The 13,571-nt window shown below is 48.4% G+C and overlaps 1 protein-coding gene across 1 annotated transcript in view; it reads left to right on the top strand.

The window, feature by feature from the left end:
- Positions 1-13,571, top strand: part of LOXL2 (lysyl oxidase like 2) — an 89,896-nt gene that overhangs the window by 54,904 nt on the left and 21,421 nt on the right. Inside the window, exons 5-6 of the mRNA XM_075910805.2 lie at positions 4,291-4,513; positions 8,546-8,729. Coding sequence (XP_075766920.1) covers positions 4,291-4,513; positions 8,546-8,729 — 407 coding nt within the window. The remainder of the gene's footprint in view (positions 1-4,290; positions 4,514-8,545; positions 8,730-13,571) is intronic.

The following is a 13,571-nucleotide window of genomic DNA, read 5'->3' as shown; positions in this document are numbered from 1 at the left end:
TGGAGCTGCCTTTCCCCACCTCCAGGAGCCTCTTGCTTGCTGGCAGGATAGGGGAGGAGAAGGGGCGCAGATGTCAAGGTGCCCCCTCTCCCAGCCTGTATCCTATCTCCACAGAGCAGGGCAGGGGGCAAAATAGAACTTGGGATGCAGTTTGCTGGCTCCTTTTGGGAGTGGTCCAGGGTCAGGACTGGGGGAGCCTGTCTTAGCCCCACTGCCTCGCCACCCAGGAGATACCTGAGATAAGCAGTGCTCAGTTGGAGCCCACATCCTGTACCCCAAGCCCCTGCCCCACCCCTGAGCACCCCTGCATCCAAACACCCTCCCAGAGCCTGAACCTAGAACCCCGTCTGGTACCCCAACAGCCTGCCCCAAGCTCAGCTCACAGCCCCAAATCCCTTAATCCAAGACCTGAGCCTGCATCCCAACCTGCTGCTCCTGCCTGATGAAAGGGAGGGAGGATGGGGGAGGGAGGGAGGATGGAGTGAGCAGGGGTGAGGCCTCGAAGAAGGGGCACAAAGGGCGTGGGGGGGGGGCAAGGATCTTTGGGTTTGAGGTAGATCTTGGATTGCACTTAAATTTAAAAAGTGATCTCGTGCTTAAAAGGTTGGAGACCCCTGGACTAGATGGCCCAGAGGTCCTTTTCTGCCCTACGTTTCTACTATTCTGTGTGCATCATGTTCACCAAGATGCCGTTGGTCCAAGATACCTTTGGACTATCTGATGTGAGCGTCGTGTTTCTAGGTATATGCAGTATCTTTCCATATGTTCTCTTGTAAGGACTGGGTTACTTCCCAGGGTTACTTCCCTTTAAGCCCTCTAAGCTGAATCTTGTGATGTGTTTAGGTGTATAGCTATGGATGGGCTAAAATACACTCTGTGCGTCGACATATATTGCAACGAGTACTCACACTTTGTGGGTGTGTATGAAGATATCGGGGTCAGGAATTTGTGCATGTCGCTAAGGCAAAAAAAAAAATAAAAAATGCAGCATTGTTAACCCAGTTTTATGGATGAGCAAAAAATAAGGCAGTGACATTGAGCCAGATTTTCAGAGGTGCTGAGTATCTGCAGCTCTCCTGGGCCACAGTTTAAATTGTGGAGATGCTGAATACCAACCCCTAAGGGACTTTTCCAAAGTTGCACCATTAGTCAGCTGCAGAGAGCCCAGAGCCCTCCCTTTGCAGTCTCCCCCCTTGCACCTGTGTACCCTCTACAGGCAAAAGGGAGGACTCATATTTGAGTGGTTGACGCCCAAACAGGGAGATTTGGAAAATGTCTGGAAGATTTTCCAGTGTTGGCACAGCCTGAGAGGGGATTGTGCCTAAGGAAGAAGAAATCTGAATTACAATTTGTATTTTCCTACGTACCGATCTGTCAGACTGGCAGTTTTATTGGCTGGTCACATCCAAAAGAATTGTTTCCCTTCCCAGGGCATTGCATGTGTGCCCAAAGTTACTGGAAGCCTGCACTGAATGCTCATTAGAGCACAGATGTATGTGCCCAGCCAGATCTAAGCAAAACTCCAAGTGTCCGGCCCCCATGGTCCTGTGTAAAATCTGGGCTGGTGTCTCCAAGGGTGGTCCCTCTGAAGTCCTGCTCAGGAACCCAGGCCAACAGTCGTCTTGTATCCTGCGCATCCTTCATTCTGTAGATTGTTGTAGTTTTCAAACAATGGGTCGTGACCCAGCACTGGGTGGTGGAATGTCAGGCGCTGGGTCTCCTGGCTGCAGGGGGATCAGATGAGCAGGAGAGGGGGGTGCTAAGGCAGCTCCCTGCCTGTCCTGGCACTGCAGACTGCGCTGCGCCCCAAAAGCGGTCGGCAGCAGGCCCGGCTGCTAGACTGGGGGGGACACACAGGGCTCCATGCACTGCCCCTGCCCTGAGCACTAGCTCTACACTCCTATTGGATGCCGGATGCTTCTGGGGCTCAGCAGGGTCTGCGGTACCAGGAGAGGCAGGAAACTGCCTTAGCTTCCCTGCTGCACCCCTGACTGCTCAAGGTGTACCCCTCCTGCTCCAGCCCTGACCTCTCTCAAAGCCAGAGCTCCCTCCTGCACCCCAAAGCTCTCACTCTCAGCCCCACCCCGGAGCCCGCGCTCCAGTCCAATTCTGTCAGGTCGCAGCATCAACACGTTTCTTCAACTGGGTCATGAGAAAAAAAGTTTGAAAACCGCTGGCTCATTGCACCCCCCTTCTAGTCCAGTTGCACAGTGGCGAGAGAGAGGAAAGATTCCATCCCACCCCGGTCACGTGGACCGAGCCTCCTTTCCACGTGAGTCTCAAGCTCTGGAACTTTTTTTTCACGTCTCTAGCTTCACGTGGCATTCCTGGTGCGCAGCCTTTTCCCGAGAACAGACCCTTTCACACTGTCATCCCATAGCTGGGTTACCAGATTTCCCAGCTGGTTTCAAAGCTGGCTTCCCAATGCCGCAAGAGACGGCTTGCCAACACCCCCTTCCATGCCCACAGTCATTCCATTCCTGCGAACTGCAGCTTAGCCAGCTGTACTAACAGATATTAGGCTTTGCTTCTGCTCTACGGTGGGAGGTGAAATAATTTGCAGATGGATCCTGCTTGGGAAAAAACAACAACTTAGCTCATCATCCTCTTACTGCCAACATTTTATTCCTCAGTCTAACTGAGCGGCTACATTTGATGGCACAATTTCGGTTAAGTGACAAAACAAATCTCAATGCATTTTCCATGCTTCTTTTGCTCCTTTGATGCTATTTTTTAAGAGCTTTCATGAACTCATTCAATAACCTCTCGGGCAGTCTATGGAACTGTAAAGAGCATTTGTACTCTACGACCTTTCAAAATCCAGAATCTGTCAAGGGAGGTGGGATGACAAGAGGCCCAGGGCATTTCCTGGGTATTAATAACCAGTTTACCGGGAGCCTTTAATGCCAGCCAGATGTAAATACCTCAAGAAATTCCTCAGAATTAGATCATTATTTGCTGGCATTAGACGTTTGCTATTATACGGCAGACCCGTGTCCCTTGTCTGCTTGCAAAATTCATGTAACTTTTTGCATGGGTGTGGCGGGCTAGGAGTTTCCAGTGTAAACACTTTTAATGCTTGTATTTTTCTAATAAACAAAAAAACTGAGGCTGGAACAGCCAGTTCTCATGAGTTTAAATATGTTGTTCTGATCTCCGTTACACCGGCCTAAATCCGGAGTCACGTCAATGAAGTCCCTGTTCACTGAAGTCCATTTTATTCTTAATTTGCCCTAGTAAAATTTGGCCTCTTGGGGTATGTCTCTAGACTGCATCCCTCTGTCGGCAGAGGGGTGCAGATTAGGCAGGTCGATATTGCAAATGAGGCAGGGATTTAAATATCCCGTGCCTAATTTGCATGAAAATGGCCACCACATTTTGCTAGCTCAGCACTTTGTCTGCAAAAAGCGGCAGTCTAGAGGGGGATCTGTGGAGAAAGAAAGCCTTTTTTGACAGGTCCTGTAACCCTCCTTTCAGGAGGCATAAGGGATCTGTCAAAAAAGGCTTTTTTTCTCGACAGATCCCCCTCTAGACTGCCGCTTTTTGCCAACAAATTGCTGAGTTGGCAAAACACGGTGGCCATGTTTATGCAAATTAGGCACGGGATATTGAAATCCCTGCCTCATTTGCAATGTCGACCTGCCTAATCTGCATCCCTCTGCCAACAGAGGGATGCAGTCTAGACATACCCTTGTTGATATTCCAAAGGAATTCTTCAGGAGCTGGTTGACGGGGCCACTTCTACCAAGATTTTCCGATGACAAAAAGAGCTAGGCACCTAATTCTCATTCCTTTCAATCCCAGACTTAGACTGGATGTTCCCGCTGGTTTCCTTATTTGCTCTTGATCCCCTGGCTGTGTGTGTTTGTTTCTAAAGGGGATGGTGACTTTGTTACTTTTCAACTGTAACTGTGAGCTCCCTTTTAAACTCATACCGGAGAGATTTCATTGGGGATGGGGATGGAGGGTGGACCAGAGCAGGAGTGGCTCGTGGAGACAGAGCTGTAGCTGTCCTAGAGCTGTCCTAGAGTTGTAGCTGTCCTAGAGCTGTAGCTGTCCTTTCAGCGTGAGCACGCCACTAAATTCACACCCAACCCGGACAGATCATTTTTAAAACTCAACCCGATCGGAAATCAGGAATAATAAACCAAGCTTTGTTTTGGTTGTAAGTGGCAAAAACGTGAAATTTCATGGAAACTACAAAAGTAAAAACAAACACATTCAAATGTCTCTGTCCGACCTGCCATCTCCATTGGTTTGCCTAGCGTCTGGCATCCTTCTGTCTTTCAGGATGTTTGCCAGCAAGAGGAAGCACAGATACTGGGCTTACTCCATGGCCTGCTCCGGCAATGAAGCTCACATCTCCAGCTGCAAACTGGGCCCCCACCTCAGCATGGATGCCGAGCGGAACGTCACCTGTGAAAACGGCATGCCAGCCGTGGTGAGCTGCGTCCCAGGACGTGCCTTTGCGCCCAGTGGCCACAGTGGCTTCCGAAGAGCCTACAGGCAGGCGGTAAGGAGACCGACTGCTCCAGCCATCCCACTGCCAAGAGCATTGATTTTAGGGGTGGGTTAAACTGTGCAAATACCATCCACTACTGGACATTTGGAAATGTCACAAATCAAACTAGTTTCATCCAGCTCCAATAACAATGCAAATTAGTTTCAGTGCATGCAGTGAAGCTTCCTGTGAATCACACAACCATTGTTGTTCGAACATACAGACCCCAGGGGGATCCACAGAATTTCTGGGCCCCTGGGCAAGGTGGTGGAGGGGAGCCATCTCCATGCTTCTGGAAGGGGCGTGGCCTCAGGTGGAAGGGGCAGGGCTGGAGCTAGCCCCTCCCCCCCAACTATAGCGCTGGCTAGAACGTTTTTGAAACCCTGTGCAACACTGAGCAGAAAAAATAATATTGGGAAGGTGATGTAATTTATTTCCTCTTTTTTTTTTACCAACTCAGATATGTAATTATGTATTTATCATTTGTGTGAGGCCCCTCCCCGCATCCAGACTGCATTGTACTAGGTGTTGTACATACAGCGTCTGAGCTGTTGGACTCACCAATTAATTCTTAGTTTAAGTGCTCCTGTAGGCTCTGAACGTCCTTCAGCTGACCCCGGCCTGGAGGACTGTTTGTGTCTCCAGTTTTAAACAATGGAGGTTCTTAGGTCTCAGGCCTCACTCAAATCACGTACCATTCAGTTATTTAGGAAGCTTTCCAAAGTAATAGCACATCCTCCAGCTGCAACAGCTGTTTATCTGTCTCCTTAGAAGATAACGAGCAGCACTGGAAAAGGTTTGAATCGTCCCACAGACCAGTGCTGAGTTTATAAATAAAACTGAAAGTCTGTCCTGGTCTTGAACTAGCAACCCAGCCATAAGAGAGTCCTTAGCTTATTCCCAGGCTTCTTATATCTATCTATCTATACACACCTCATAGAGCTGGAAGGGACCTTGCAAGGTCATTAAGTCCAGTCCTTTACCCTCACAGCAAGACCAGGTACCATCCCAGACAGATTTGACCCACATCCCTAAATAGTCTCCTCAAGGATTGAACTTACAACCCTGCATTTAACAGGCCAATGCTCAAACCAATGAGCTATGTCTTTTCTGACTTATTGTGCCTCTTCCCCAGCCAGCCAGCTGAAAAACTGGGATGTCACTTTAACGCGAATGCCATCCCGCTTTTTAATCGAAATGGCAAATTTTGATTAAAAATGGCTGCTGGGATTTTTTAAAATAAAATATTAAACGCCAGCTCTCTAGCAGGCCAAGAACCTAACTAAGGTCTTTTCTTTGTCCTCCTCCCACTATTGCAGTAGCTAAGTACCTCATGATCTTTAACGCATTAATCATCCCAAACATCAATGAGACATGTCATCAAAACTGTGACAATGGTTGTGATGCGATGCTGTCACCTCAGTGCACCTCCAACCGTGACAGAGTTATTCTCAGAACTCCCCTGCGAGATAGGAGTATCATTATTAATTCTCATTTTGCAGATGGGGAAACTGAGGCACAGAGCAGCAGTGGCTTACCCAAGGTCTCACAGAGAGTCTGTGGCAGAGCCAGGAATAGCACCCAGCTCTCTTGCCTCCCTGTCTAGCACCTTAGCCACCAGACCACTCATCTGTCTTGCCTTGGTATTGAACTGTGGCTGGTAATTCCCCTCTGGCGTCATGGCTATGGTCTGTATGCTGACATGCAGTTAGTTTCACAGCCAAAGATATTTGACTGATGCTGTGCTGTCTTGGCTTTTATCCTCCTGCCCACCCAATACAGGATTGCAGACATGTCTTTTGCCCTGCGTGCTATAATTATATTGGGTGTTTTCTTCTGCTGAGGTAAATATGTCTGTGTCCTTAAACCTCAGCAACATAACTGATTCCTGAGACGCCACCAGACAGTGGTGGAAAGTCTGGTGAGCTAACGAGTGGAACAGAGGATCTGTTTTCATGGCGCTGCGGGGACTTAAAGCGAATGTATTCTTGGGGAATTGCCGTAGTTTTTTCCCCGCTGTAAGCGTGAGGCAGGTGAGCTACTGTGGATTTCTACATACTCATGTCCCTTAAAATACAGTTCTTTGGGGAATCTCAAAGCACTTTAGATACCTAATAATGGAGCATTGCTACATCCCTGTGAGGTACTATTGGTAGAGTTTTCTAACGTTTTTTTTCTAAGCAAGAGATTCTTCTGTTAATCATAGTCCATTTTAAACAGGCGACATTTATTAAAAGAACAATTACATCTACGGGCAAGCAGGTTTCAACTTAGCTTGAGCTCCAGCCTTTTCTTACCTATTTTCCAGGGATCCAATTTAGTCTGGAAAAGCAGAGACCTCTAGTGACTGAATAATACACAGCGAGTAGCCAGGAAATAGGCACTTCCAGCGTTCTGAGGTGTGATTGATTCCTTGAGGTCGGGATCCTAGGGCAGAACACCCATGGACTTCAGTACAGGCAGGATGGGTCGAAGGGTAGATCCAGTGCAACTTTAAGGTCTAACCCACTGGGGTTAATGTTCTGGGACAGCGTGTTGCCATGTGACAAGGCTGCATTTATTCCACTACTAATGTGAATTAATCTGTAGCCTTTTGGAAGGGAGAATTTCCTCCACCTTCTGGGAAAGCACGGACACAGTGTCCTTGGATGATGCAGCGGTATTTGGTTTGTTTGGCTTCATTTTTATAGTTCTGAAGGGAGCGGATGTCCACGGGGGATCCGGGGCCCAACATTCTTCTCCGAATAGAATCCCTGGGCCAGATCTTTGGCTGGCGAAAAGTGCTGAAGTTCTGTTGACTTCAGTGAGGCGGCACCAGTTGATTGGCTCCTAGTCCTGAGTGTGTGTAAGGAATGTGTTTTCCATTTCACTCTGACTCTCCTTGTGTCCGTCTGCAGCAGGCAGGCCAAACGCTGCCCCGGCTGAGCCAGGATTCCACAGGGAGGGCCCGTCACAGTCTAACATTCTTCGCTGTCTCTCTAGGGAGGGCTGCCAACCCTGCAGGGTTGTCCTGGGGCCTCCAGGACAGCCATGAATCTTTAATTAGAGCGCACCATGTGACGAAACCTCCAGGAAAGGGTCCAAGCCAAAACTGGCAGCCCTGCGCCTGCAACGTGCTCAGCCACACGCGGTGGCGGGTAACCAGCATGCTGGCTGGCTGTGGGAACGGACACCCGTTCCAAGCCTCTGACCCCGCCCTCTTGGGGACGTGGTCTGAGGGTTGATTTGTGTGCCGCCAGCCCTGTTCCTGTGTGCCGCTGTCTCCCAGCTGTTTGTGCCCTGGGCGTGAAAGGGCCTACCTATGCCCTCTTTGCTCCCAAACCCCTGCCCCAGAACAGCACAAAATAAGATTCTAACGCATCTTCTACCCTACTGCATTCATTGGGACAATGGAAAAGCAAAACACACGTGTGTGCATCATGAACCTTGGAGCGAACCCTTTCCTGAGGCGTGGGAGTATACACTGAAGGGGACCTCTCTCCCCCCTCCACCTCTTGAAATAAGTGTGAGCACAGCCGGTCTCCTTAACCCTGGCAGCCCCTGACAGCTGCCTGCTGTAGACTCCCCATCCAGAATGGAATTCAGCTTAGATCAGTATTTCTCAAACTGTGCTCCATGGAGCCCTCTCCAGGGGTCCCACGAGGTTGACAAACTGGAAACATCGATGGGTACAACACATACAATCAGTGGACTGCTGGGGCGCCGCATACATTTTTACGCATGTAAAGGGCTCCGGAGCCCAAAAAGTTTGAGAACTGCTGGCTTAGATGAACACTAATGGTACTCCAAAGAGAGGGCCCATCGCGGCCGTTCTGGGGTTAAGAGGCTCACTACGTGCTCCGTGTTTTCAGAAGCGATTGTGTTGTGTGGGTGGGACAAAAATCGGGTCCTCAAAAGCTTTCCTGTCTGAAAATTTGTGTTCACGCGGTCAAGATTATTAGCACGTTGGGAAGTCACATGGCGCGCGGGCCGAACGTTCCCATAGCAACTCACCGCAGCTGTGTCCATAGACAGTGATGTGGCCTCTGGGTTTTTGTATTACAGCAGCCCCAGGTGCGGCTGAGAGGCGGGGCCAAGGTCGGAGAAGGCAGAGTGGAAGTGCTGAAGAACGGGGAATGGGGAACAGTTTGCAGCGATGGGTGGAATCTGATTACGGCCACTGTGCTCTGCCGAGAGATGGGCTACGGGAGCGCCCAGGAGGCTATCACAGGCGCGAGGCTCGGGCAAGGTAAGAAGGACGAGGATGTCAAGGGCTGTCGGCTCGGACCGCTGCCAAGGGATGTGAAATTAGACAAGGCTGAATTTATCTTTCCGGCTTGTCTTTTCCACTTTAGTAGTGTCCTGGGCCGGATCCTGAGGCCCACAGCTCCCACTGAAATCGTTAGCAGAGGGGTCATTGGACGTCAGCGAATGGCAGGAAGAGCCAGTCGGAAACTGGATGTTCAGGCTGCAGGAAATACAGGTTGGATCTCCCTGGTCCGGCACCCTCGGGTTGAGGGATTTTGCCGGACCGGGGAGGTCCTCTGCCGCCAGCTTCCTAGCCTGTCCCTCCCTGCTGCCGACCCGGCTGGAGAGCCCTGACTTCAGGAGATCCATGGCCTCCTCTAACCCCACTACTGCCAGCCCTGCCAGGAATCCCCAGTAGCCACTGGCAGCTGGCCATGGCTCTTTGATCCAGCAACATGTTGCTGGAGAAAAGAGGCCCGGATTTGAGTGGTTGAACCTACAACAACCTTTTTTGGAAAAACTCTGAGTGCACCTTGGCCCCCAAAGCCTGAGAGAACGTGTCTGCAAGATCCAGCGTATTAGAACAGTCCATAGGAAGCCAATCCTGTGCCTCCGGGCTCACATGAGTAGTTTCACCAAACCTAACAGCCTGAGTTAGGTTTACAGGCTCCTATGCAGCCGCATACAGTCACTGCCTTACCCAGAAAACATACAGCCTTGTTTTTCAGTTCTATCAGCAACTTTCAGCACCGGCTGCCCTGCAACATGGAAACATTCCCATGACAAAGGGGGTCTCTGTTTGACATGCAGAGTCAGCAAAGAGACATAACAGAGGATGAAATTTGCGGAACAAATCCAAGAGCCAGGTCCCTGCTTCTTTTCCCCTCCCTTTTTTTTCTCTCACATCTTTGGTTATTATTTTTCCTGGGTTTTTTTTTGTAAGGGGTGGGGGGGGGGGGGTAGGAAGGAGGACGTATGGCCCAATCCATCTGGCAGTCCTGGGCAAAATGTAACCATCAGGCTACCTGATCTGTTTGCCAGATGACAGAACGAGTGTGTCAATTTCACCCTCTCCGGAGGTCACACGCCAGAAGGATTTTAATATAAAAGAGGAAGCAGAACAGGCAGAGGTGCATTCTCTTTCCATTGCTCGTCTCTCTTGCTTATTTTTATTTTTACCTTTTTAATGTGTAAAGCCTGCCATTGGCTTCTGTACACATATTGGCCAAACTATTGAGAGCTATCGGCAAGCTAGGAATGTAGGCTCACAGAGTTTTAGGAGCCTGAGATAGAAATGCCCTTTTGGATTATCAGGCCCATCTTCCCTTTTCGTCATCTTCCTAATGCAGGGTTGTTCCCCCCAGGATATGGCCTGGTGCTTGGCACAGTGTAGTTGATATAACATTCTAAGTGTCTTCCCTTCCCTGGACCTCATACTAATTACACCACCCACCCTTTGGGAAGGGAATTGGAAGTGCAGCACACCCAAAAGTTGTCCTTATAGCCTCTGATGTATATGAAACATCTCATTCCAATAAAAACACTGCAAGGAGAGGGAGGGGAGGTTTGCAATTTCCGTTATAATTAGGAACTTACTGGGGAGCTCTGTTTTCAGACTATTCCACGCCGTGCACATGGTAATGCCAGAGTCCCACCTAGAAGCATTGCAACATGCACTGAAAAAAGGCTTTTTCTGTTAGAAAAAATCCCCCTCCTCGGCCCTCTTCCAATCAACAGTGTTGGCCAAAGGCCTCCGAAAACTTGGGGACATGTTTCGGAGGGGTAGTCACGTTAGTCTGTGTCAGCAAAAACAGGGAGTCTAGTAGCACTGTAAAGCAGGGCTGCTCAATGTTGGAATCCCTGGGGGCCACAATGATACTCACAGAACATGCCGAAGGCTGCAAAGTGTGGTTGCATAGACATGCAAATATATATGCAAATATATGCAAATAGCTTCTTTCACACTGACGGGCATGAATACAAAAATGTAGGCAAGACTACACAACACGCAGGCCCCATTTAAGTAAGTTCTGCTGATATTAATAAAATGTAATATTAACCTGATTTCCACCCATATGACAGCACTTTTAGGCGATGTCTACACTGGCGGGTTCTTCCGCAAGAACATCTTGCTCAAGGGTTCTTGTGCAAGAGCTCTTATGGCTATGTCTACACGCGTGGCTTCTTGTGCAAGTACGGCCGTTCTTGCTCAAGGATCCGCGGAGCGTCTGCCCTGCCCACCCACTCTTGCACAAGGAAATTTACAGTATGGCGTGGTAACAGAGGGCTTCTTGCGCAAGAGCTACGCTCTTTCTTAACAGGTGTCAGCCCTCTTGCACAGGAGCTCTTGCGCAAGAGGGCCGTGTGGACACTGGGAAGGGATTTCTTGCGCAAGAAAGTCCTATGGCTAAAATGGCCATCAGAGCTTTCTTGCGCAAGAGAGCATCCACACTGCCATAGGCACTCTTGTGCAAAAGCACAGCTCGCACATGGCAGTGTGGACATTTTCTTGCACAAGAACCCTTGCACAAGATGTTCTTGCGCAAGAAACTGCCAGTGTAGACATAGCCACTGAGCAATGAATTTACTACTAAAATGCATATCAACAGGAGACCATTATATTGATTCTTTTTTTGTTTTGGCTTCCACCTGTGGGCTGCATGTTGAACCCCTGCATAAACCCAAACTACACCACAGACTGCAAACAAAAGGGACGTAAACTGCATACAGCCCACAGACTGAATAGTCCTGCTTTGAAGACTAACACATTTCTAGAGCATAAGCTTTCATGAAATACCAATCACTTCTTCAGACACTTGAAGTCATCTGAAAGGTGGGGATACAGAGATGGGAGTGTAACCTTAGTGCTAATTGAGTCAGGGTGGATGTGGCTCACCTCCAGGAATGATGGGAAGATGAGAGTATCGGAAAGGGAAATTACTTATGGTAATGCGACAGCCATTCCATGTTCAGAGATGTACGTTCCATGTCTCTATTCCTAATCACGGGTCTGAATGGGGAGCAGTGCATGATGGGTAATATTCAAATGAGGGATCCTACTGAGAGCTGAGTGAAATAGTTGCATAAAACCTATCCAATCTGGAACGGTCCACAGACCCCAGAAATGGGCGTGATTGTGGGCAAGATCAAACTGTCCTGATTCTTGAGCTTTTTGACAGAGGGTTAATTTCACTTTCTGCCCATGTCGATTACAAGCAGGATTTTAATACGATAAAGAGGTAAAAACCAGAACAAACACATCCTCCCTTTTCCTCCATCATTAGTTTTCTTTTTTTAAAAATTCTATGCTCTCTTGAAACACCAAAATACGGAGTTACAAGTGTCAGGAAAAAGAACATGCTGGATGTCAAGTCAGATGATTTAACTGGTTCTGTCTCTCACCTCCGTCAGGTGAAACCGGTCTGCCCCAGGGCAGGAGGGATAAGGGGCTTAGAGGAGCGGAGGATAGAAAAAATGCTTCAGAATTCTGCTACTATGCCCCTCTCTGTCATGACACAGCAGAAGTCTGAACAGGTGGTGAGCGCTCCAGATGGATGCTGAACCTCTAACCACAGAGCTGTCTGCATGTCTGAACCTCAGCCGTTCCCACCTCTACTTTCAGGCTAGCAGTAGGGTGGCGGTAGGAGCTTTCTAAGACTGAGCCCCCACCCTGCTGTTAAACTACTTACCCACCCCTGCATTCCTGAGTCAGCCCTTCCCTTTGAGGGTCAGATTAAAAGGACCAGCTGTGTAGCTGGAGAAGCTCCTCTTTAATGAGGCCCAAACAAGGAGGATCCTGTGGTTAAGGCATTGGACTCAAGAGAGCTGTAGTTCCCAGCTTCCTGCCACAGATGCCCTGGATGACCTTGGGCAAGTCCTTTAATTGCTCTGTTTCTCAATTCCCCATCTGTAACATGACGGATGATGCTATTGCCTTTGGTCCGTAAAGATGACAAACTTGTCAGGGCAGGGACTCTCTCTTAGGGGTTATTTGTGGAGCTTAATGAGGCCTTGATTTGCGTTGGTTCTTCCAGGGAATAAAACAGGCCAGGGAATGAGACAGTGACCGTGGCAGTCGATACTGGTGACACAGGCACATTTTATCTAAAGATAGTTTGAATTAAGATGCATTATAGCTCAAAGATCTCTCATCATGGAATAGGGATTATAAAGTCTAATTCTACTGCACGAGACAACATATTCATGTAATGATTAAGAAAAGTGTTGTAAATGACTTCTAATAGTTCATGGATTAAGGACCCGATTGTATGGGGGTCTAGAGGCTTCTGTATAGCTTATTTTGATTAATTTAGCTATCCAATGGGACTCAGCAGTCAGCCAGAAATAACAGGCTTGTTAGAAGAAAGAAAGAAAGAAAGAAAGAAAGAAAGAAAGAAAGAAAGAAAGAAAGAAAGAAAGAAAGAAAGAAAGAAAGAAAGAAAGAAAGAAAGAAGAGGGTATGTCGAGACTACATGCCTCTGTCGGAAGAAGCTGTTTTGAAAGATTCTTTTGAAAAAGTTTCTTTCGAAAGAAGCGTGTAGTCTAGATGTACCCTTTGAGATGACTTGTTGCAGCTGGGTTTTTCTAAGGGTCTGCGTACTTTATTTTTGTACCCTCGCGCCTGTACATAGGTCCCCAATTTAAAATGGCAGGGCTTGATCAGCTACAGATTCCGGTCTGATAAAACCAGCCAAATCCCTGGGTCATATTTTTAAAATTTCTCCAGCCGAACTTGGTAAATTACAGAGCAATGGAAACTTGGCTTTGCCTTTCTTTCTGGCACATTTGAAAAATTTAGACTATTGGAAATAATTTCTCTCTCAACAGTAAAAACAAGCAGCAA

This window comes from Pelodiscus sinensis, chromosome 28, assembly GCF_052426305.1.
Source record: "Pelodiscus sinensis isolate ZL-2025 chromosome 28, ASM5242630v1, whole genome shotgun sequence".
Classification (NCBI taxonomy): Eukaryota; Metazoa; Chordata; order Testudines; family Trionychidae; genus Pelodiscus; species Pelodiscus sinensis.
This window is presented reverse-complemented; position numbering and strand designations above follow the sequence as displayed.